This window comes from Mastigoproctus giganteus, chromosome 8 (genome assembly GCF_048544385.1).
Source record: "Mastigoproctus giganteus isolate SK-2022 chromosome 8, ASM4854438v1, whole genome shotgun sequence".
NCBI classification, from domain to species: Eukaryota; Metazoa; Arthropoda; class Arachnida; order Uropygi; family Thelyphonidae; genus Mastigoproctus; species Mastigoproctus giganteus.
This window is the reverse complement of record NC_143582.1, coordinates 116,638,891-116,665,379: the sequence shown is the minus strand read 5'-3', so window position 1 is coordinate 116,665,379 and position 26,489 is coordinate 116,638,891. Positions and strand designations below refer to the sequence as shown.

At 39.3% G+C, this 26,489-nt stretch overlaps 1 protein-coding gene across 3 annotated transcripts in view; it reads left to right on the top strand.

Moving 5' to 3' along the window:
* The window catches only part of LOC150081781 (opioid-binding protein/cell adhesion molecule homolog), a 718,769-nt gene that overhangs the window by 310,792 nt on the left and 381,488 nt on the right, over positions 1-26,489 (top strand). The window contains exon 2 of one of the 3 annotated variants that reach the window (XM_090379651.1): positions 8,576-8,679. In XM_090379651.1, the coding sequence (XP_090235777.1) occupies positions 8,576-8,679 (104 nt within the window). Of the gene's footprint in view, positions 1-8,555; positions 8,680-26,489 lie in introns of all 3 variants that reach the window. The other 2 variants (XM_090379650.1, XM_090379652.1) reach the window with 2 other exon arrangements.

Below are 26,489 nucleotides of genomic sequence, written 5' to 3'. Positions count from 1 at the left end.
GTACAATAACTTATTTTAGTATATATATACACTCTAGTAATAAGTACTAAACCTAACTGAATTTAGCTACTAACAACACCAACATGCCCACAGCATACCTCCCTGGCATGTAAGGCATGCAGCTGGGGCTGCACCACAACTGAAAATTAAGGGGCATTGAGAGACCTGTTGGTGCAGTGCAGAGAGAAAGGAATTGAATAAGTGAAATGAATACCTGAATGAATGAGTTCAAGTATGGGTGAGAGTGCAAAAGAACATATATCCTATGTTTATATGGCGCATTATAGCCTTAGTTGCTAATGCGCCAATAAAACCCAAGAACCAACCAACCTATGTTTATAGTAAGATTTACTATAAACATGTCTAATCTTTAACTAATTATTAATTTTAATCCATTTTATGCATATAGCAATAAATTTATGCAATAGCTCTCCCCCTTGCAATCGGAAAAATATATGAAAGGCTAATTTATAACAGGATATCCACTTACTATAGTGAAGCAGGCAACCATTCAGATAATTAGTATGGATTTAAGCAGGGTAACTCTATGGAAGATGCCATGCACCACCTACTTACAACAGTACAAAATACATAGGAAAAATACTGGCCATTTTAATTGAGTTTGCTGGGGCATTTGACTCACTTTGGTGGCATAGTGTCATTAGGAGACTCTACCAGACAAATATCTCACAAAAACCACTATCAGATAATTAAGAACTACCTCACAGGCAGAACTCTCTTTTCACACAAGGTTCCAGGAGTTGACATGCCCAGTGACTAAAGGATGCCTGCAGGTTTCAAACCTTGGCCCATCCTTCTGGACAATTGTCTTGGATGAATTTCTGGGCGCAGTGGGCACACTAGCCTTTGCAGACGACTTGATTCTCCTTGTAAAAGGAAACACAAAAGTGGGTGTAGAGCAAAGATCAAATGCCGCCCTCATGCAACTGCAGGTGCCAATAAAAATCTGAAACCAAACGAAAAGCAATTGCATGAGTGGGCACAAATGCACATGCTCAGGATATCACCTGAAAAAAATAAATCCATACCTTTGAAAGGAAATGTAAGGGGATGCCATTTAAATAAAAATTAATAAAAAAACTGTAAAAATGGTATCATAATTAAAATACCTAGGGATTGTTTTTGACTCAAAATTAAGTGAATCATTTTCAAGATATTGCACATTTCTAGTTGGGATCCACCACTGACTTGTTTGTTTAGGTTAGGTTATGCTCATTCTCTCCGTTTCCCCTCTCTCACTGCTCTCAGACATAGCAGGCATACTAGTACTCGTCAAAGGATAGTCAACATGGAAAGAAGTTACAGCAACGAAGGGTATGCGGACATGAAGGCTGTACTTGAGGCTGCACATTTGTACCAAGAAACATTTCCCTGCTGAAGCCCAATAGTCACACATTCATCAGGCTACATCAATGCCTTAGAGAACACGGGCGCTTCGCACATGGCATACGAGCAGGTAGGCCCAGAAGCATAACACCTGATGTCGAGGAAAGGGTGTTAGAAAGAACATCCTGTAATGTGTAAAATCCTGTGGTGTTGAAACTAAAAATTAAAAATGTATTATCTTATGCTTAATAAAAACCACCCTTAGCAAAGAATTCACAGCTTTTTGCTAAACTAGTGCTCCCATAGTCTTAACAGAAAATGTGCATTATCTCGAAAATGGTTCATTTGTGGCCCAATATTCACTGGGACTTTTTTGCTTATTTTAGTTTGTACTTTTCACCTTTAAATTATTGACCATCATTTTTGAAACACCCTGTATATGATATACAAATAACACACCTGATAGCAGAAATTTGCCCCCCCTCCCAGTGGGACAATAAGTAAAAAGCCCTAGAAAACTATGCTCACAGAGTATTTGAAATCAGACGGAATATATGACAAGCCTTATAGCCTCACCCACAGTCAAGCAATGATCAATAGCCAAAAGTGCCGATGTCTCTCATCACACCCAGGGAATGGCATTTTAATCTGTCAGGGTAGCTGTACTCAGCATGCTGAACAGTTACCCGGATTCGACAATTACCGGATTAATGACTAGGCCTCCCCCACCAATGTCTCCCTGTCTTGGCGAGGGGCCTGGGGGGAGGGGGGGTCTTGTCATGTAAGGCATGCAGCCTGGGCTGCACCACAACTGAAAATTAAGGGGCATTGAGGGGCCTGTTGGTGCAGTGCAGAGAGAAAGGAATTGAATAAGTGAGATGAATACCTGAATGAATGAGTGGAAGTATGGGTGAGAGTGCAAAAGAACACATATCCTATGTTGATAGTAAGATTTACCTGTCTAATCTTTAATAAATTACTAATCTTAATCCATTTTATACATATTATTACAATTAGTTACACTATACACCATTGCATTCTTCTCCAGTGTGTGAAAGAAGATGGATGTATGAAAAATAATAAATAAATCATATAAATTCAAAAAAAAAAAAAAAAAATCAAACAAAATGTAAGAAAAAATCACAAAATCAGAATGAAAGCAGAGTGAATGAGTGGTATTGAGTACAACAAAATCATGTTTCTCCTACCCGCCTCCCCCAGATAGATTGATGAGAATGTGGACCATTATGATCTCATGCCCATTCTAGCAGACACCATGCCACACCTGGCTACTTAGCCGGAATGTTGACACTGGCCAGGGATGACCCCTGGTCAGTGTGGGACAGAGTACCTATAGCCACTCCAACATAGAGAACTCTTTCCCTGTGATGGAGTGCCTGTAGGTGCTCCATCACAGGAAAACAGTGTGAACATCTTCAGCAGCACCTACTAAATTTTGGATGGTAGTAAAATCAATTTGTCACGAATTTTCAAGGCAGAAATGACATCATTTGACGTCATTTCCATTTTATACAAAGAAAAACAGAGTCAGGAGAGGAGATCGGGCAAAGGATCATGGGAGGTGATCTTGCAGATCACCTACTAAATTTCAGATGGTAATCAAGTCAAATTGTCACGATTTTGCGATGCAGAAATGACATCATTTGATGTCATTTCCATTTAATGAGAAAAAAAAAATGCAGTCTGGAGAGGCGATTGCACAAAGGATTATGGGAGGTGAACTTGGATGTTCTCAGACTGGCCTAAACATGCTGTTGCCGAAAAATATTTATGATTTGGGGCATACCACTTAGGTGGCTCTAACCATTGCCACCCATGGCAGAAACCTTTTGGTAACCAGAGAAATGGATGAATTCAGGGCAAGTGATCTTGGATGTGCCCAGGGCTGGCATAAACCAGTTTTGAGCACATCCAAGGTCATTACATTAGATGCGTGTCAGCCTTACCAGTTAGCATTAGTAGAGGCATATGATGCAAGAAAGCAAACTTATGCAGCATCAGCCAAAAAAAAAAACCCTCCCATTTCACCCCTCCATTCGTTCCAAATGCCTGTCCAGCTCAGCCTTCAATTTATTTAGGCTATCAACTTCCAAACAAAAAATGGAAGTCTGTTCCACCAATCAACTACCTGCTGGCTAAAGGCAAATTTCTGCACATCTATTCTACAACTGTCTTTCGTCAATTTGAATCTGTGTCCCCCTCAAGTTCTTAATCTGAGCAAGAGGAAGAATCTCATCAGCATTCAGCTTGCTCAAGCCATTCAAGGCCTTATACACCTCAATCAGATCACTTTGCAGGCGCCTACTCTCCAGGTGCTGCAATTTGCAGAACTTTAGTCTTTCTTGGTAAGAGCACCCCTTTGTTCCCCCTCACAAATCTTGTTGCCCTTCTTTGTACTCGTTCTAGCAACTCTACATTCTTCCTAAAATGAGGCCTCCAGACCTGTACACAGTACTCTAGGTGTGGTCTGACCATTGCCTTGTATAACGGGATAATCACCTCCCTGTCCCTTCTAACAAAATTCCTATATATCATTGACAAGACTCCATGACCTGCCCTGGCAGGCCGTCTGCACTGCTCAGTGAACTTCATATTCGACTGCACAGTAACCCCCAGGTCTTTTTCACTTTCCACTTCTCTGAGTGTAGTACCACAAAGTTGGTGCATTTGTCAATGTTAAACCTCAGTTGCCACTTCTCAGCTCATTTGACCAACTTATCTAGATCCAGTTGGAGTAGCATACTCTCTTTACTATCATTAACCAAATGAATGGTTAACAACCCTGCCAACCTTTGTATCATCTGCAAACTTGTCCATTAAACCTAATATACCTTAATCAATACCATTGATAAATATATAAAACAATGGGCCCAACACTGAACCCTGGGGAACTCCACAAACAAGTTGAAGTGCATGTAATGTAGGTGTTACAGTACCCATCTGTATGACTGAAGAGGTTGTATATTTCCATCAGCAGTCAAATCGTAAATGTTTTTTTGCAACCAGCTGGGCCGGTTAAGAATATTTGAATCGGTTCACAATTGGACGATAACAGATTCCAAATGTATGACTAGAATCTTTTGCTGTCATTGGCCATCCTCATTAAGTTGCAGAAGTCCTCGTTGGTCAAGTTTACCTTTCTTTGCACTTGTGCTGAGTCGGTTGAGTGTGACAAGCTCTAGATCCTCATTCATCTTGCTGTTTGGATGATTGTAAAAGTTTCGAAAGCGATCTTCTTCTTGCAGTCACATTACAAGGCTATGCAGGTCATAACCGCATGCTTTGTCTAGGTCAATGTCACCATTGTCTTGATACATCATCTTAAATATTTCAATCATTTTGCAAATGTCCCAGTCCGATTCATACAATTTATGATTTATTATTGTCGTCGAAGATCTTGACATATTTCATCTCTGGCAGTATCTCTGTTGCAGTATCTCCACTTTCCTCTCAGTTATTACAAGATTATCTAGCTTACTGCCAGAGTTGAAAACACCTCTAGCATTGGCACCTCCATAGCCAGGTGGGAAAGAGCAGCAGTGCATAGCACATGCTTCTTGATTACACTGGGGTTCAAGCCAGTCACCACCAAATATGTAGGATGTGGAAATGTCAGGGAATGACCACCGCATATTCCCTGAGCAATATGGCCTTAGTTGCTAATGCTCCTAAAAACCAAATAACAAAACAAACAAACATAACCTCTGGCATTCCCCTCGCTGAATATCTCCTCATGTGTGAATGGCGATGCAAAATATTCATTTAGTTTGTTAACTACGTGAGCAGGATCACCAACAGTTGAACCATCGATATCAAGTGGACCAATCTGATTCATCCCCTTCCTTCTAGAGTTTTCATAAGTAAAGAACTCCTTGCCGTTTTTCTTTGCATACGTTTCCAAGGATTTCTCATAATCTGCCTTCGCCTGCCTAACCTTCTTTGTAACTTGGTTGCAGATCAACTTATATCTATCATAGGCTTCTGTGTCACATGTTAATTTATATGTATCCCATACATTTTTCTTCTCTGCCATATGTCTCATTAGGTCATCTGACATCCATTTAGGCCTAAACCTTGAACAATATTTCTTAGTTGGTATGTAAAGTCTAGTAGCTTCCAAAAGTAGTTCTTTGAATGCTTCCCATTTTGAATTTGCTGTTGGTAACATCATCAGTTGGTCCCACTGTATAGAATTTAAATACTGTCTCAGACCATCGTAGTTGCCTTTACGAAAGCAAAAACCCTTCCCTTTACCCCTGATGGTAGTTACCTCTTTGAGTAAATCCCACTTCAGCACACTGTGATCACTGCCACCTAGTGGTTCCTTTATCTGCAGATTCTTAATGCATTAAGAATCCCTCGCTTAATGCATTAAGAATTCATTATCAGTAGTGATTCTTAATGCATTAAAATTCTTAATGCATTAAGAATCACTACTGATAATCAAATGAAGAGTATTACTCCCTCTAGTTGCCTCGAACTTGCTGATGTAGAAAACAATCATCCAATAAATCTACAAAAGCCTTGCTAGTGTGTGAGTGACCAACCCACAAATTCCAGTCAATATCTGGCAAATTAATATCCCCCATTATAAGACTCTGTGATTTACTGGCCCACTCTATTTCCCTGTACAGTTTCTTATTATACTCATCAGAGTCATTAGGCCTATAGCACACTTCTACTCTCAATTTTGATCTCCCAATGCTTATGTCACACCAAACTGACTCGACACTGCATGTTCAGCGATGTTGACTGGCTTCACTTCCTTGGATTTTATGTGTTTCTTAACTAATAGCATAACTCCTCCTCCCTTCCTATCCTGTCTATCCTTTCTGTACACATTGTACTCCCCAAATTCCAGTTCTGCATTCCTTATATCTGTGTGACACCACATCTCTGATATCCCAACAATATCTGCCTTTGATGTTTTGAGCAATACCTAAAATTCCACAAATTTATTTATCAAACTCCTAGCACTGGTGTACACACAAGTATACATGTTCCTATTCTTAGCTACCCTAACACAACCCATGTGTTTACTTGTACCGCAGTGACTCCCAGCAGTCTCTGAAACATCCTGCATCTTGTTTTCCAGGCTTCTGCTCATTCCAGTAGAAGTAGTGCAAGAATCACTTTCACCTCTGCCAGTGGCTGCTGTTAATCTATTAGTCCTTGTCTCCCCCCCCAAGCTAGCAGTTTTCCGACCCACCTAACACTGCCTCGATAGCTTCAGCAAATATTCTTGCACCCTATCTATTTAAGTGTATCCCATCCCTGTAGAAGCAGTCTCTCCTGTTAACAAGTACAGACCAGGCTGAAAAAAATTCTACCCCTTGAGCCTTGCACAATCTTTCCAGTGCCGAATGTCATCAGCCTTTGCCCCTGGCAGACACACCTTGGTCCTGTTCCACCTAATCTTTTTGCACAATAGTCACCGACAACAACTCATTCCTTTGGGTCCAGTGCATTCTGCTTTTGGGGGTTGCTGCTGTGTTGCATGATGTTCAAGTGGAAGCTCTGGCATTGATGTGGACAGCTGAGAGCTTGATGGGCCCTCAATTTAAATCCTTCAAAGGGATCCACAAACATCAAACAAGGAGTGCATTTCAAAAGACTGTGATTCGGAGGATAACCGCCCCTCTCTGTTCTCCCCTGAGCCACAGAACTCCCATTAGTTTGAGCCTTTTGCTTTGCTGCTCTGGTCCGAGTCATGATTTCTATTCAGTTTCAAATAAAATTCCAATACAAAATATAACCCTAAACTTAATATACCAATGCAGTTATAACACTATATATATGTATTTCAGTTTCGAATATTATCTCTGAGTTATGTTATATGACTTTCTTATCTCCTGTCAAGTTATATGTATTAATTTATAATGTTACATTTGTAAAAACTAGGTCGTTATGTGTATTTAGTAAAAAAGTACAATTTAATTGACAATGAAATTTAATAAGATTAGTAAATTTTACTGATTAATTTATAGTACTATACTCGCTATCTAGTTTGGGGTATACATTGTATCTTTTAACAATGGCGGCAAGTTACCAACGATAAATCTACGGACATGAGGTATTAATTACTTTCAAAATCACACTATCTAAATTCAAAATAAACCCCAGAGCTTGACTAGGTCTATAAGCTACTTATAGAAAATAATGTAATCTGACAATTAAGTCAATAAACCGGCTAAATATAATTAAAAACTTAGCGTTCGCGGGAGCTGCAAAACTTGTCCGACACATGGATTAGATACCCTTACCGATACTAAGTAATAACCTAAGAAATCTCTATCTAAATTCAATTAAACTAAAGTATTGTTACTAGGAATATAAAGAAACTCTAGAAAATAAATTAATATGTCAATAAAAAAGCAAAAATTTAAGAAAACTTCTCTATTAGCTGGAGCCTTAAAAACTTTGCCTGGTTCTACTGCTGAAATCTCCTTTTGAGGAATCTAGAGCTGTACTTCTGCTACTTTTTTTCAATCTTTGGGTTTAACATCATCTGATTTGAAGATCCTGTCTGTCTGAGTACTTCAATGGACATTCACCTGCTGGAGGATCCACCAGCATATGAATTTTTTGGAGTGATCACCTCATCATGCTGTCTGTCTTGGCTGTGTTTGTTGACTACCACAGCCTATATGGGAACAATGTAAAAATAAAAACAAAATAAAAAAATTATTAGACATTATTGGAGGGGACGTACAGGTAATGTGGGAATTGTGTTTTTTTTTCTTTTTCTCTCTCACAGATACTGGGTAAGCTACTAATACTATACAGGTGGATCTTTAAAAAAAAACAAAAAAACAATGCACATGCCTGGTATATGTTAGGACCTATGACACAGGAGAATTTTATGTAATTTTTCCAGGCAGAAAAAGTGCACCTTATGGTTTGGCAAATGTGGTATTCAATGACAAGTATTTTATCCAAATGGTTCCTTTTCTTTGTACATTGATTGCTCTTCATTGTTCAGTAATGTTGTGGATGAGGAGGAACTTTGAATATGACTTATTCCTGGGAAATAAATTTTATATGTTAAATGTTTAACAGTAAGTTGTCATCTAGAAGTCATTGAAATTCACAGTGTATAATCATATAGTTGTAATTTATTTTGTAATTTTTCAAAATAAATTGCAACTTTTCTGAGTTACAAATTAAGTTCTGTTTTTTTTCTGTAGTGTTTTTTCTTTTTCAGTAGCTGATCTAGAGCCAGAATTTGCAGCACTTTTATCAAACATTACTGTCAGAGTTGGTGGAAATGCATCATTTACTTGTGCCGTAGAAAACCTTGGCTCATACAAAGTAAGTGATATATTTTTCAGACTTTACTAAAAGGCTACCATCAAACTGGTGCATAAATTCAATTAATATTGATTTGTTATTACAGTATTTTAAAGTCTTACTTGTTTCATTTATTAATAATTTATCATGCTTATGAACACAAAAAATGCAAAATGTACTTTATGTGGTGATAAATAAATCAACTCTAGATTACTGCTATGGGGCTTATTCTTTAACAAACAATTATGCAGACAAAATGAGTGGGCCAAAATAATCAGAATGCTTTATAATGGGAGATTTTGACTGGAACTTGTGGTTTGATCATTCCCACACTAACAAGACTTTTGTGGATATATTCAATGACTGCTTTCTGCAGCAGCATGTTGGAGAGGCAACAAGAGAAACAGTACTGTCTGTTTGTTTATCAACAGCAATTTTTCATATTTTTCATGCATTAAGAATCTACTGCCTTAAGACATAAAGAGTGGCAGTGATCAGAGGGTACTGATGTGGGATTTACTTAAAGACATAACTGAGGTAAAGGGAAGGGCTTTTGCATTCATACACTTGACTGTAGTGGTCTCACACTGTTTTGAAATTCTATGCAGTGGAACAAAAAAATGATGCGTCCAACAACAAATTCTAAATCAGAAGCATTCAGGGAAGTAAATATAGGCTTTTCCTACCAACTAAGAAATAAACCTGGCTTAGACATAAATGGATGTCAGATGAACTAATGAGACTCTACAGAGAAGAAAATGTATGGGATGCATATAAATTAACAGATGATACAGAAACCTATGGTAGACATAAACCAGCCTACAATCAACTCACAAATGAGGTTAGGCAAGCTAAGGAAGATTACAAGAAGTTTCTTGCAAAGAATGCAAGCAAAGGCAGGAATAACTTCTTTACTTATGATAATAGTAGAAGGAAGAAATTGACTCACATTAGTTCACTTGATATCAATAGTTTAACTGTTGATGATCATATCAGGCTGCCGACAAACTGAATAGGTATTTTGCATCTACACTCACCCTTGAAGAATTCTTTAAGGGAATGCCAGAAGTTTATCAAACTCTAACAGGGAGCTAAATGATTTTGTAATAACAGAGTGTGGAAAGTGGAAGAGAAATTGTTGAAGATCAATATAAAAAAAGGCACCTGGTAAGGGAAGCAGCAAAAGAGGCACCAGGTGCCAAGCAAATCTTGAGGCCAAGCGATCTTCTGTGCTATTTGTACTGTGATTTCTAGAGCGATTTTCTAGAGCAAATGAGTTTTTCCTTGTTCTTTTTCATTTCATAAGTCTTTCTGTTAATTAGCTCTACTTTTTAAAAGTATGAAAAGAGAGCCAGAAAAAGGAAAGTGCCTTTTTCTTTACTCTTATTAGTTTACTAACCATACCAACTTCTATGCTTGGCCACAAGTGGCTTCTGCCTCCTCATGGTGGGGCCGGTAACCTGGGTGGAAAAACTAATCCCCCAGGGTAAAAAAGAGCCAACGTGGATAAAGAAAATAATCCAACATTAGACCTCCAAGCTCAAATACCACAGATTGGTATAACTCTGATCAATGTAATGTGCATCATAAGCACTTACAAAAAGACAATCAACAACCGAAATATCCAACTTTCCTTATTATTCATTCCTTAAGTAGTCAACCAGTGAGCAAATTCTCTCCATTTATGATACAGAGATTTGTAGAAAATGACACTGGATCTCCTAAAATGTTCAAAAGGTTACAATCAGGAGATTTGCTTGTCGGAATGATACAGTCCAAACACTCAGCATTGTTGTTAAGGGTTACAACATTTGGGGGAATTCCCATTAAAATCTCTCCCCCACATAACCTTAAATAGTTCCAAAGGTGTTATCTCTGAATCTCTGAAAATAAGGTGTTATCTGTTGAATGTAATGGAAGAGGAGCTTGTGAAAGAACTGCAAGATCGAAAGGTCATTCAAGCTAAGAGAATTCTGCCTCGTAGGGATGGCAATCTCATTCTAACATGCAGCATAATAATAACTTTTTAATATGCCAAACTTGTCAAATACTGTTAAAGCTGGTTATTTAAATTGTTGCATCTTACCTTATATTCCAAATCCAATATGCTGTTATAAGTGCCAGAAATTCAGACACTCTCAAACATGTTGAGGAAACAATGTATACCCAAAATGTGGTTCCCAAGAACACGTTCAAACAGATTGTACTGCAGCATCTCCAGTTTGCCCAAATTGCAAAGGGGATCATCCTGCATATTCAAAAAACTGCGATTTATGGAAGCTTGGAAAAAAAATACAGAAACATAAAGTGACCTATCAAGTAGCCAGAAAACAAATAGTGAAAGATAATCCAGCACATATATATACATAAAGTATATACATATACTTTATAACATATGTATAACATATACATATGTTATAAAAAAAATATATCTCGGTTGTGACTCAAACCAATGACTCAATTCCAGCTGACAAATCGCTTGCTGAATGGGCTAGAGCTCTGCTTTCAGTTCCTCAGCCATCTGTGAAGAAAAATAATAAAGATCAGACATGTAATACTCTCATTTCCATCCCCTCTGCTAGTGTTATCAAGTCCCGAAGTGAGACCAGGGTGACAAAAGCTGACTCCTCTGCTAAGAACCAAACTAATACTGCAGTAATGGGCATAGATGAAACAACACAAGAAGAACCTATATTAGAAATTTATTTTGAAGATATGGACACTGGACTTTCCAAAAAAAAAGTTTGCCATGAGACTACTGCCTCTAAAAAGCAACCAGATCATCCTACCACTAAGACTAATAATGCAGTGCATTTTACAGTGGAATTGTTGAGAACTACGTACCAATACAGATGGGCTCTATAACCCAATATGAGATCTTAATCCTGCAGGCATTTACTTACAGGAAACTTTTTTAACTCTGCAAGTGACACTCTCAATAAAAAAAATATACTTTGTACAGACATGACAGGAATTCAGCAACTGCAGCGCATGGAGGTGTAGCAGTTTTAGTATCTGTTAGTACTCCATCTAGGCAAATCCCCTTGCAAACTAATTTAGAGGTTGTTGCTGTACACAGAGAACTTGGAATTTTATCACTTCTTCTATTTATCTTCCACCGAATCAAACATTTATACTCAGAGACTTTCATGAGCTCCTTGCCCAGATACCACTCCCTATTTGTTTGTTGGGTGACTTTAATGGACACCACCCTTTGTGGGGAAGTCTACATATGGATAAAAGAGGACAACTAATAGAAACATTACTGACCACACACAATCTAACTCTGCTGAACACAGGTGCACATACTCATGTGCATTTTCCCACAGGAAATACATAGCATTAGAATTAGTAGAGCCGTATGATGCAAGAAAGCAAGCTTATGCAACATCAGCCAAAAAAAAAAAAAAAACACCCACTCCCATTTCACCCCTCCATTCATTCCAAATACCTGTCCAGCACAGCCTTAATTTTATTTAGGCTTCCACAACAAAGATGGAAGTCTGTTCCACCAACCAACTACTCGCTGGCTAAATGCAAACTTCCGCACATCTATACTACATCTGTCTTTCCTCAATTTGAATTTATGCCCTCTCAGGTGATTATTCTGAGCAAGAGGAAGAATCTTATCAGCATTAAGCATGCTCAAACCATTCAAGGCTTTATACTCCTCAATCAGATTACCTCGCAGGTGCCTAGTCTCCAGACACTGTAATTTGCAAAATTTAAGCCTTTCTTCATAAGAGCAACCCTTTGTTCCATTCACTAATCTTGTTACCCTTCTTTGTACTTGTTCCAACAGCTCCACATCCTTCTTAAAATGAGGCCTCCAGACCTGTATGCAGTACTTAAGGTGTGGCCTGACCATTGCCTTACACAAGGAGATAATCACCTCCTTTTTCCCTGCTAGAAAAATTCCTGTATATCATTGACAAGAAACTGAGCTACTCTTGCAGACCGTCTGCACTGCTCAGAAAACTTCATATCTGCCTGCACAGTTACCCCCAGGTCTTTTTCGTTCTCTACCACTGTCAGTGTAGTACCAGAGAGTTGATACGTCACTCTGGGGTTACTGCTTCCATATGTAGTACTTTACATTTATCAGTGTTAAATTTCATTTGCCACCTCTCAACCCATCTGCTCATCTTTTCTAGATCCTGTCGCATCAGCGTACTATCATTAGTGTCCTTAACAACCCTGCCAACCTTTGTATCGTCTGCAAACTTAGACATTAAGCTTGATATACCATCATGAATATCATTTATAAATACAGAAAACAACAATGGACCCAACACTGAACCCTGAGGGAATCCACTAATAATATTAGTCCACGATGAGCAGTGTCCATTGATTACTGCTCTCTCTCTGCTCCCACTCACCATCCCTTTATCCATAGCAGCAATTTGCCTCCAATGCCACACTGCTAAAATTTGTGGAGCAGTCTTCCATGTGTAACAGTATTGAAAGCCTTTCTAAGATCCAAATATATGATATCAAAGTTATTCCCTGCATGCAGTTCCTTTGTGACCACATCATGGTATCCAATCAAATTGGTCAGGCAAGACTTTCACTTAACAAAACCATGCTGTGTCCGAGCTATAACTGAAGTCTTGTCTAGATGATCCTACAGTGCTTCTTTAACCAGTTCCTCCATTAATTTTCCTGGAACAGAAGTTAAACTAAAAGGTCTATAATTACTTGTGTCGTGCTTTGATCCTCCTTTGTGGATTGGGGTCACATTTGCACATCTCCAGCCCATAGGTAACCTCCACAGAGTCCAAAGAAGCTCTCATAATTATGGCTAAGGGTCTGCTTACTTCCTTTGCTGCTGCCTTTAATATAACTCGATAGATCCCATCCACCCCGGGTGCCTTTCTTGTGTTTATCTTCAACAGTTTCTCCTCCACTTTACTCCCAGTTATTTCAAGATTCTGTAGCTTACTGCTAGAGTTGAATACACCTCTGGCATTCCCCTCGCTGAATAACTCCTCATGTGTGAATGTAGATGCAAAATACTCATTTAGTTTGTTAGCCACCTGAGCAGGATCATGAACAGTTGAACCATCAATATCCAGTGGACCAATCTGATTCATCCCTTTCCTTCTAGAGTTTACATAGGTAAAGAACTCTTTGTTGTTTTTCTTTGCATCCTTTGCCAAGGATTTCTCATAATCTGCCTTTAGCATTAGTAGAGGCATATGATGCAAGAAAGCAAGCTTATGCAGCATCCGCCAAAAAAAAAAAAAAAAAACCCTTCCACTTCACCCCTCCGTTCGTAAGAAATACCTGTCCAGCTGAGTCTTAAATTTATTTAGGCTATCAATTTCCACAACAAGGGATGGAAGTCTGTTCCACCAACCTGCCTGCCTATTCTCTTTTGCGACTTGGTTACAACCCCAGCTTATATCTATCGTAAGCTTCCATGTCACTCATTAAGTTATATGTATCCTGTGCATTTTTCTTCTCTGCCATATGTCTCATTAGTTCATCTGACATCCATTTAGGCCTAAACCTTGAACAATATTTCTTAGTTGGTATGTGTAAAGCCTAGTAGCTTCCAAGATAACTTCTTTGAATGCTTCCCATTTTGAATTTGCTGTTGGTAACATCATCAGTTGGTCCCACTGTATAGAATTTAAATACTGTCTCAGACCATCGTAGTTGCCTTTACGAAAGCAAAAACCCTTCCCTTTACCCCTGATGGTAGTTACCTCTTTGAGTAAATCCCACTTCAGCACACTGTGATCATTGCCACCTAGTGGTTCCTTTATCTGCAGATTCTTAATGCATGAAGAATCACTACTGTAATCAGATCCAGAGAATTACTTCCTCTAGTTGCCTCTCAAACATGCTGATGTAGAAAACAATCATCCAATAAATCCACAAATGCCTTGCTAGTGTGTGAGTGACCAACTCACAAATTCCAGTCAATATCTGGGAAATTAAAATCCCCCATTATAAGATTCTGTGATTTACTGGCCCACTCTGTTTCCCCTGAATAGTTTCTTATTATACTCATCAGAGTCATTAGGCCTAGAGCACACTGGGCCTAGAGCACACTACTCTTTCCTGTCTATCCTTCCTGTACACATTGTACTCCCCAAATTCCAGTTCTGCATTCCTTATATCTGTGTGACACTGTGTCTCTGATATCACAACAATATCTGCCTTTGATGTTTTGAGCAATTCCTCAAATTCATCAAATTTATTTACCAAATTCCTTGCATTGGTATGCATGCAAATATACATGCACCTGTTCTTGCTCTTAGTTACTGTAACACCGCCCATGTATTTGCTTGTTCCATGATGACTTCCAGCTTCTCTAGAAATCTCCAGCAACATGCTCTCTAGGCTGCTGCTCATTACAATAGAATCAGTGCAAGAATCACTTTCACTCTGCCTGCACCTACTGTTAATCTTTTAGTCTGTGAATCCCCAAGCTAGCAGTTTTCCGACCCGCCTAACACTGCCTCGATAGCATCAGCAAATATTCTTGCACCCTTTCTATTTAAGTGTATCCCGTCCCTGTAGAAGCAGTCTCTCCTGTTAAAAAGTACAGACCAGGCTGAAAAAAATTCTACCCCTTGAGCCTTGCACAATCTTTCCGGGGCTGAATTGATCGACAAGGCTCTCATCATATACTCCCTCCTTTCGTGTCTGGGCAGAATTGCAGACACTTTCAAATTCAACCCTAATTCATGTTTTTTTTTTTTCAACCATGACCTGTACTTGTTAAGTAATTCTGCCGGTCTCCTACTCTTAATATCATTAGTGCCAATGTGTACAACAATATAACTTTTTGTGCCCTTGAAAGATGATATCCGCTCTACAACGTCATTAACCTTTGCCCCTGGCAGACATACCCTGGTCCTGTTGCACCTATCCTTTTTACATACCATGTTCCCCGTTTCCCTGACAATAGTCACCAGCAACTACTAGTTCCTGTGGGACCAGCACATTCTGCTTTGGGGCTGCCACTGTGTTGCGTGATGATCAAGTGCAAGCTCTGGCGTTGATTTGGGCAGCTGAGAGCTTGATGGGCACCTCAATTTAGATCCTTCGAGGGCATCCACCCTGTCCTTCAAGCTCTCACATAGGCCCATAACAACGCTGAGTTGTCGCCTCATTTCCTCACACTCCTTATATCGCGCAAATACATCCCCTTGACAATATCATGTCCCGTACCTGATTGCTCCACAAATATCAAGCAAGTAATGCATTTTAAAAGGCTGTGATTCAGAGGGCAACTGCCCCCCTCAGTTCTCCCTTGAGACACATCCCTCCATTTACTTGAGCCTTTTTCTTTGCTGCTCTAATATGAGTCATGATTTTGATTCAATTTCAATAAAATTTCAATTACAGTATAAAATTAGAACCCTAAACTTGTATCCCAGCGCAGTTGTAACACTATATATATCTATATATTTTTTTCAGTATCAAGTTTTATCTTCGAGTTTCTTTATATAACTTCCATATGAAGTTATGTATTAATTATTTATGTAATGTTTGTAAAATCTAAGTCGTTATATGTGTTTAGTTTAAAAGGACAATTTAATTGACAATGAAGTTCAACAAGATTAATAAATTTTACGGATTAATTGATATTATTATATACTATACTAAGCTAACACTGTCTAGTTCAGGATATCACGTTGTATCGTATAACAACGGTGGCAAGTTACGAGCGATCAATCTACGGACACTTAAGTATTAATTAACTTCCAAAATCTCACCGTCTCAATTCAGAATAAACCAAGGATCTTGACCAGGTCTATAAGCTACTTATAGAAGATAATTTAATATAACAATTAGTCAATAAAGTGTCTAAATATAGCTAAAAAAACTTCCTGTTCGCTGGCTCTGCAAAATTTGTAAAACACGTTGATTGGATACCCTTAGCGATACTAAGTAATAACCTACAAAATCTCTATCTAAGTTAAAATTTAAATTAAGTATCATAACTAAGAATATAAAGCTACTCTTGAAAATAAGTTAATATGTCAATTTAAGCCAATTTAAGTTAATAAAACAGAAAAAATTTCTCTAATTTCCTGAGCCGTAAAAACTTCGCCTGCACAAGGCTACTGTTGTTCCCATTATCCTTTGTCTATACTTCTGTCATAGATCTATCTATCTGCTCCCCCACTCTGCACCCAAGTATATATTGTATTGTATTGGAAAATCCATATAATAGTGATCATCTCCCAATTACTTGCAAATTTCAAACTATCTGCAACTATCTGGAAATTCGTAGAAGATTGAAATTCTCAAAGGCAAACTGGATAACATTTTCCTTAAACACCACTTTAGATAAACATTTCATTCAGAATCAATCAACAGATGAAGCTACTGACCATATCACAAAACAGATACTAGCAGATACTATCTTTCCTCAAATATAGCAAATACTTTCACTGAAGCTTTTGCTAAAATATCTGCCTCAAATTCATATGAAGTTTCATTCCAGAAAATTAAAGAGGCCGCAGGAAGGCACAAGTTAAATTTTTCAACACCGGTCTCTCTCTTCAATTATAATCAGCCTTTTACAATATGCGAGTTAAAAGAATCTCTTAGCAGAGCACCCAATAGTGCGGCTGACCCTGATGGTATATTTTTTATTATGTTGAAAAACTTGAATGACACAGCTTTAGGCGCCGCCTCCATAGCCAGGTGTCAAGGAGCAGCAGTGCGTAGCACACGCTTCTTGATTAGACCGGGGTTCGAGCCCGTCACCACCAAATACGGAGGATATGGAAAGGTCAGGGAATGACCACCGCATATTTCCGGAGCAATATGGCCTTAGTTGCTAATGCTCCTAAAAACCAAATAACAAAGAACAAACAATCCAAGCCAATCCGCCCTGTCATAAAGCAAATCACAACACCTGTAATTGTGTTATGTGCTGCTAACCAGTCGGTCACTTTCTGTTGGATACTGGGTCTTGTAGGCATCAAAGGAAATGAACGTGCAGATCAACCTGCTAAACATCCGACCACTGCATGCTCTCCTAGCTACCAAGTGCTGTATACAGACTTCGAATCAGTCATAAAAAATGTGTGTGAAGAACAATGGTTGCAGATCTGGCAGGCTAAGGGCAGAAATAAGCTGCTGCAATTCAAACAGGAACCTCAGTTGTGGGCATCAATTATGAGATCAAATAGGCAAGAGGAGGTGATCCTGACTAGGATGCGTATTAGGCACATGCATCTAACACTTATTTATCTGCTCATGGAGGAAGATCCACCTATTTGTACATATTGTTAGCCTATACTTACAGTGAAGCATATTCTACTAAATTGTAAGCATTACATTAATGTTCGAAACACAATTTTCACTTCTCTTTCTCGTCTTCAAGAACCTTTAACATTATCTCATCTGATTGGAGACAATGCAAATCTAGCTAATTTTTTTTTTTCATTCTTGAAGCAGACAATTATTTAACACATTTTAACATTTCAACTGCAGTACTAAATAGAATCGGGCATAATATGTCCTTAGCAGGGCTTGTGCCATTAAACAACATACCAACAAAGACAACAACAACAACAGCAGCAAAAGAGGTTAAACAAACAAACATTTAGCTGTAATTATAACTGTATTCTTCCTTTCAGCAAAGGTCCTTATAGACTGAAAATGTGCAAATGTTTCTCCAGTTTACAAAGGGGTATCAAAGGGTGATGAGTAATTACAGATCTGTTAGCTTAACTTCTGTTCCAGAGAAAATAATGGAGTCAGTTGATATAAAGAAATATCTGAGTAGATACTATGACACAGTAACAAAGGCTTTTTTTATTTATTTTTTTTTTTTATGAAATCCCCAAATTCAAGAAGTAATAGAACCTATAGTACTTAATACTGTGCATGGGTTGAAGGTTGAATGAAAGAAGATATTTGTTGATTTAGACTTGAACTTATATAAATTGTAATTTTCAGGAAATACGTATGATGGAAGGGTGATGCAAAGGACAGAAGTTGAATGAATAAATGAGGAAGAAGAAAAGTTGGTTCTGTGTGTTTGAAGTTGGACAATAAAAGCATGTTGACTGTTTGTGGGATGCTTTCAGACTGCTATGGAAGAGAGAGCAGGAATTATAGATTCCAAATCAGAAGAACAGTGCCCATGGAAGTATCTATAGAAGAGGCATGCAGCAGAAACAAAAAATCTATTAGACTGAGAGTGAAGAGACTGTTGGAGACGAGTCATTAATTAACCTAACTGCCCTCTTTTGAATGGAATCTAAAAGCCTGAGAGAAGTTTTGCAGGCACCGACCCAGATGTGGAACAATATTCTATGGTAGGGCAGATTTGCAATTTATAGAGAGTGAACAGCTGTTTGGTAGAAATGTAATGCTGGGAGCAAAAGAGAAAACAGTTTCTAGATGCAGAGGAAGCAATATTTGTAATGTGCTTATGCTAAGAGAGATTAGAAGTCAGGGTAATCTAATAGAGATATATGATCTTGCCTAGAAATCAGTGTGTCATCATAAGCATAGGAGTAGAACAATTATTTTTGCAAGATATAAGACAGGACTAAGTTTTAGAAGCATTGAAATCAACTAAGTTATCTCTGCCCACTCCATAATTACCTGGAGATACACATTAAAGGAATTGGTAGCAGATGTTTGAGAAGTTGAAGCTGTTTGCGCAGGGCAAGGTTTCTCAAACTGGAAGGAGGGATGCAATGTGCTATCATCAGCAAAACTATCGATAGGATTTCCAGTCAATGGAAGATCATTAATATACAAGAGGAAAAGAGTGGGAGAAAGAACTGAAACTTGAGGAACACCAGCATTAATTGAGAAGTTAGAAGACAGAGAGCCATCTACCATCTGCAGTGAACAGTCAGAGAGAAAACTAGATACCCAATTACAAAAAACAGTTGGCAAACCATAAGGTGGAAGCTTATTTAGAAGACCTTTACACCAAACATGATTAAAAGCCTTGGAAATTTCAAAAACAACTGCTTGAATTTCACCAAACTTTTCCATTGAATTTGTCCATAGATGGGTAATATAAGCCAGAATATCACTAGTGGATTGACATTGATGGAATCCATACTGGCGATCGTTGATCAGATGGAAGGTTTCTAGATAGTTTGAGTTGGCAGTTAATTGATTTCTCCATTGCTTTAGAGAGAGTAGAAGTAATTGCAATGGGATGATAATTGGATGGGAGAGATTTGTCACCCTTTTTTTTTTTTCCCTGTACATGGGCACCTGTACGTGGTGAGGAGACCTCCCAGTGATGCTGCTGGTCTTCCAGATTAACATCACTGGGATCCAATGCCCACAGCATAGGTTCCAGGCTAACATCAATGGAATCTGGCGTGTTTGCCAAGCACCGTGGCCAGGGAGATCCTGGTGGTTGAGGGGCCCAGCTTCAATACATCACTTTGGCCCCTGCTTCGACAAGACCGGTGGTCCTGGATGGCTCGGCCAGGATCAGTCGGCTACTAGGTTTGCCTGCAAGGGTCAACTGTGTTGATGCCATGCCCCTACTCTCATGGTCCAAGAGACAGGACTCCGGCTGGTGGAGGTGCGGGTATAGTGTTTGGGTAGCCCTGGCGTTCGGCTCCCGAGCGCATTTTTTGCTTGCCAAGTAGTGGGCGTCCCATTTGGGCTCCGTGGTGGGTGGGGAGCCCGGACACTGAACCATTCCAAAACACTTATGAACTCTGAAACTCCAATTTTTTCCCCTGAGGCCTCAACATTGTCCTTACCAGATCAAAATACAGATGAACAGAATATGACTAATGCAGCCAAACAGCCAAGAACAGAAGAAAAATCAGGACCCATCCCACGCTTCTTGATTATCCATTCAACTGAAAGATCTATTGGAAAGATATCGCCCTTCTTTATTCAGAAGGGACTGGAAGGGTTGGCAGGTTCGCCGAAATCAGTCAAAACGGCTATGCTCCAGCAATATCAATAGAAACAAAAAAAGAAAAGCACTCAGAACAGCTTCTTCGAGCCACCTTAATTGGGGGAATTCTGATCATAGTTACCCCTCATAAGACATTAAATTCTTCTTGTGGCATGATCTCAGAGAGTGGGATCTTATAGAAGTGTCAGAGGAAGAAATCTGTTCTGAACTTAAGCCACAAGGAGTGAGAGCTGCCAAGAGAATTTTCATACGTAGGGATGGGAATTTAGTAACTACAGAAACCTGATCCTTACATTTACTATGCCAATATTACCTAATGAGATTAAAGCTGCATACCTGAACTGTAAAGTAAGGCTATATGTACCAAACCCTTTAAGATGCTTCAAGTGTCAAAAATATGGACACTTGCAAATGGCCTGTCCTGGTTCCCTTGCATGAGCTTGATGTGGTGCAAAGGACCTCGAAATAACTGGATGTTCAGCTACAAAAGTTGCATGTATTAACTGCAATTAAAACCCCCTTCATATTGAAGAACTTGCCAGCGGTGGAAGGAAGAAAATGAAATACAGCGACTAAAGGCAGAACTTAACATCCCATACCGAAAGGCCAGGAAAGCAGTTAAACCAGTAATTAGCGGAAAAGCAACATATGTCGAAAAGGTATCCAAGAAATGCTCGATTAGCACTCAAACGGATATGACTGTACCACCAAAGGAGTCATTCACGCCCATCGCCTGCTATCTATAAAGTTCAGAAAAACCAGCACAGAAATCTCAGTCAGCTGCCACTCCAATATCAGTACCTCCCAGTGCTCCAGCACTATCAAAAGTGAGCACTAAAGTAACATTACAAAAAACTCAACAACCAATGTCAGGACAAGAAAAAATGGATGTCAAAACCAAGGAGGTATGTGACGATCCAGTCTTGGAACTCTTTACAGAGGAAGAAATGGACACAGAACTGCGCCCATTCTTCCCCAAAAAAGAAAAATCCAAGACTGAAAAAAGTAAGCCCTCAGCACCTCGGAAGCTGCCAGATGGACCCATCAAGTCAAAATAATGGCTAAAATCCTACAGTGGAACTGCTGTGGATTCAGGCGAAATATTGATGACATCAAGGCATTTCTGCAAAAGCACGAGCCAGCGTGCTTTTGTGTACAAGAAACCTATATAAAGGCAAATGATGACCCCCACCATGCGTAACATTACACCATCATTCGTAAGGACAGAATTGTAGACAGTGCTGCTCATGGAGGAGTTGCAATCCTCGTGAGCAACCAGATTCCCTTTCAGCCTTTGCAACTTACAACCAGCATAGAGGCTGTAGCAATTCGCCTTACAGTTGGGTTCTTATTAACCGTTTGCTCTCTTTATTTTCCACCTGGTATTGACATCTTCGAGGAAGACCTTGATGATCTCATCATGCAATTGCCTACCCCTTTATTACTTCTTGGGGATTTTAATGGACATAACACTCTGTAGGGTAGTGCTAACATAAATGGAAGGGGATGAGTCATAGAGCATATGCTCACTGACAATGCCCTCTCCCTCCTAAATGTGGGAACAAACACCTTCTTCCACATGCCTACCCATACGTTTTCTGCCATTGATCTTTCTATCTGCTCCCCTTCTCTCCTTCCTTCACTTATTTGGGAGGTGGAAGAAAACCCATATGGAAGTGATCACTTCCCCGTGATAACCACCCTAACAGTGGTAGTCAGTGTCAGCCATTTAGTTTACTGTGGTGGAAGATTGATCAGGCTGACTGGAATGCCTTTCAACTTCTGGCAAACCTTGACATTGCTGCAGTCAGTCAGAAGCATATCAACGGTGCAGTCACGTACGTCATAGAAAATATTGTCCAAGCAGCTACAATTGCAATCCCAAAAACATCCAGCCGGTTTCCACTATTTCCTAAACCTTGGTGGAATTCAGAATGCACAACAGCAAAAAAGGCACAAAACAAAACCTGGGGATATTCCACCGATATCCCACGACTGATAATCTAATATCATTTAAACGTGCATGTGCAAAAGCACGTTATATCCAACATCAGAGCCAAAGGAAATCTTGGATCTGTTTTACATCATCCATAACCCAGACTGCCAGCTCAAAAGTTGGCTGGGACAAGATCCGGAAATGAAGGGAAAATACCCACCATGCCCTTCGGTGATTCTCGAGCACAATGGATGTCCAATTGCACACCGAACTGCAGTTGCAAAAACTCTAAGAGAAACATTTGCCAAAATATCTGCAATAACATCATTCCACCCAGAGTTTTTGGCCTGAAAGAGAAACATGAGGAACATCCATTGAACTTCTCTTCAAAAGGCTTGAACCATATAACAAGCCCTTTACACAGGAAGAGTTAAATGCAGCACTCTTTCTTACGCATGCAAGTGCTGTGGGGCCCGATAACATCCACTACGAAATGATAAAACATCTGTCACCACATTCTAAAAATCAGCTCTTAATATTATTTAATAGAATTTTTCTTAACAAACAATTTCCAGATTCCTGGCGAAAGGCTATCATTCTTGCCTTCCCAAAACCAGGAAAGATCCTAGAAATCCAAGAAACTATCATCCTATTGCTCTGACAAGTTTTTGTGCAAGATCCTGGAAAGAATGGTTAATGCCCGCCTTGTATGGTATTTGGAAACAAATGGTCTGCTTTCCAGGACACAGTTTGGCTTTCAAAGAGACAGAGCCACTTTGGATCATTTAATCTGACTTGGAACATACGTTTGGGACGCTGTTATTAAATCCGAGAATCTGGTAGCAGTTTTCTTTGATACTGAAAAAGCGTACGACACCGCCTGGCAATTTGGAATATTACAAGACCTCTACAACTTTGGTCTTAGGGGTAACCTCCCTCTCTTTATTAAAAACTTCCTTTCGAATCGCCATTTTCAAGTCCATTTAAGATCCACTCTCCAGAGAGAGTTGTCAGAAGGAGGGAATCCCACAACTTTCCATTCTAAGTGTCACGCTTTTCGCAGTCAAAATAAACTCTTATCACAGAACAACTTCCACCCACGGTAAACAGTGCCATCTATGTTGATGACTTTACTATATTTTGTCATTCATGCAATATGAGGGTCATTGAAAGGCAACTGCAGAAAACCATTGATCACCTTACATCTTGGTCATTGGCTAATGGGTTCAGATTTTCATCACAGAAGACCGTTTGTGTACACTTCTGTCGCAAACGTAATCTTCATCCTGAACCAGATTTAAGGCTTGGACAAAAAAACATTCCAGACGTAGCAATGTCAAATTCCTTGAACTTATTTTCAACAAAAAGCTAACATTTCTTCAACATATTCTTCAGCTTATTACAAAGGTGGGTTAAAGGGCTTAACATCCTTCGTACCCTTTCATCAACTTCATGGGGCACAGATCAATCTACTCTTCTTCATCTCTGTCGAGCCCTTGTCTGTTCTAAACTCGATTATGGGTGTCAGGTATATGGACCTTCTAGAGATAGCATACTTCGGTGGTTAGATCCAGTCCACCATCAGGCCATTCGGACAGCCACAGGAGCATTTCGCACATCTCCCATCTAAATCCTTTACGTTGAAGCAAATGAACCATCCCTATCTCTTTGATATAAGCAGTTGTCTTTACATTGCACCTTTAAATTGAAATTCCTGCCTGATCATCCCATGTGGGCATCAGTTTTTGAGCCACGTTGGGAAAATCTCTACAACACCCGTTGGACTGCCAACAGACCTTTTGGTATTCGGATCCAAGGGCTGTTAAATGAACTAAACGTGATGGTAGACAACATTGCCCAGTCACCAAGGCAACTCCTTCCACCCTGGAATGCACATCTTCCAACTTGTGACTTCTCCCTTAAGATCATGGAGAAGGCTAGTATGCCGCCTGCCGTCTACCAACAACTCTTCGCATCACATAGGGTGCAGTACTCTGACTTTCTGCCAGTCTATACAGATGGCTCGAAGTCAGAATCTTATGTGGGATCTGTTGTCGTGTTTCCTCACAAGACATTATCATTTAAGATACCACAAGAAACTAGCATTGCTACTGCAGAGTAGCATGCAATTGAAATAGCTCTTGAGTTCATTATAAATAGCGATTACCAAAGGTGTATGATTTATTGTGATTCATTGAGCATGTTACAGGTTCTACTATCAATGAGGTACAACTCTCATCCAGTCCTGTCCCAGATCTGGCAGATGCTTTGTTCTGTCATTGAATCAGAATTTGACATTGGCTTCTGCTGGATCCCAAGCCACATTGGGATCCGGAGAAATGAATTAGCTGATGCCACTGCTAAATCAGCCATTTCCCTGGATAATTATTGCTTGTCAGTCCCCTATACAGACTACCTGCAAATAATACGCTCTAAATTATATTTCCAATGGCAAGACTCTTGGCACAGACAGACCGCAAATAAACTACATCATATTAAGCCTGTAATCATGCAATGGCAGTCCAGTCTACGCAGGATCCGAAAAGAGGAAGTTGTTCTTGCTCGGCTTCGCATAGGTCATAGCCATCTAACACACTCCTTTCTGCTGAGGGCGGATGGCCCACCTATGTGTAAGACGTGTAATGTTATTTTAACTGTTTCTCACGTTTTTATCGAATGCCCTGTCTTTAGACAAGCATTTTTAAGAACTTTTAATAATTAGGCTGAACCATTTAAACTCAGTCAGATTTTAGGTGAACAGAGACAACATGTCTGATGTTTTTAACTTTTTACAATCGATCAATTTATATACAAAGTTTTAAGTTTATATTTTATACCTCTTATATAACCTGTTTTTAGGCTGAACAATATTTTTGTATTAGTTTTATTTTTTGATTTGGCACATTATGGCCACAGCTGCCAATGCGCCATTAAAAACCAAATCATCATCGTCCTCATCATCACCCTTTTTTTAGGAACTGGCTAGATATGAACAAATTTTCAAGAAGAAGGAAAAACATTTTTGGAATAAGAAAGTGAAAAAAGACGGCAAAGAACAGGAGTAAGTTCAGGAGCACAGGTTTGAGAACAAGTAGAGAAATATCATCAATAGCAGGAGCTTTCTTAACATCGAGATTGTTCAGATCCTTCTGGCATCCTTTTGATGGAAGACCACAGAAGACATTGAATCCAGTGTACCAGGAATGGTAGGAGATGGTTTACCAAGATTGTTGATACATGAGTTGGAAGAAAAATAGGATGTTAGCAGGTCAGGTTTGTCTGTGGCTGAAGTGGCATAAAACCATCTTGTTTTGACAGAGGTGAGAATAGTAATGGGTAAAAGTTGCAGCCAATAGCTTTGGCAAGAGACCAGAATGCTTGGCTACCATTTTCACAAGAGGCAAGTTTTCTACTCTTAGCTTCTTTGAAATCTAGTTTGGATGATTAATAACTGCTTTACAATTGTTGTGAGCTTTGGCATGGGTAGAAAATAAACCTGGAGATTTGGAAACAAGCTAGTTACAATATGCAGCATTCTTCTCTTGAACAATCTTAGGACGTTTATTGGAAAACCAAGGTTTAGATAAAGGACGAGATTTTAAAGTGGAGTGAGGAATAAAGGATATTCCATCTCTTGCAGATCATCCCATTTTGCATTCTTGTAATGCCAAACAACACGAGGTTGAGAATGGTTCAAGAAACTACCAAATTGTGATCTTAGGTGCCTATAGGACCACTCACTTCAATGTCTTACTTAGCAGGGTTGTTTGTGAGAAAAAGATCGAGCATTGGTGGCTGCATGTTTAAGATTATCTGGTATCCTGGTGGGTAAATGAACAGTGTGTGCAAGGTCATTAGTAATTGCAAAAGCCTCAGAATCTTGACCAGCTGGGTCCATGTGACTAGAAAACGGAAGCCAGATGGAGTTGTGAACATTAAAATCATTGATGAAAAGTACTTCACTGTTAGGAAAGTCTGTTTCAAAGAGAGAAAGTCAAAGAGTTCCAATTG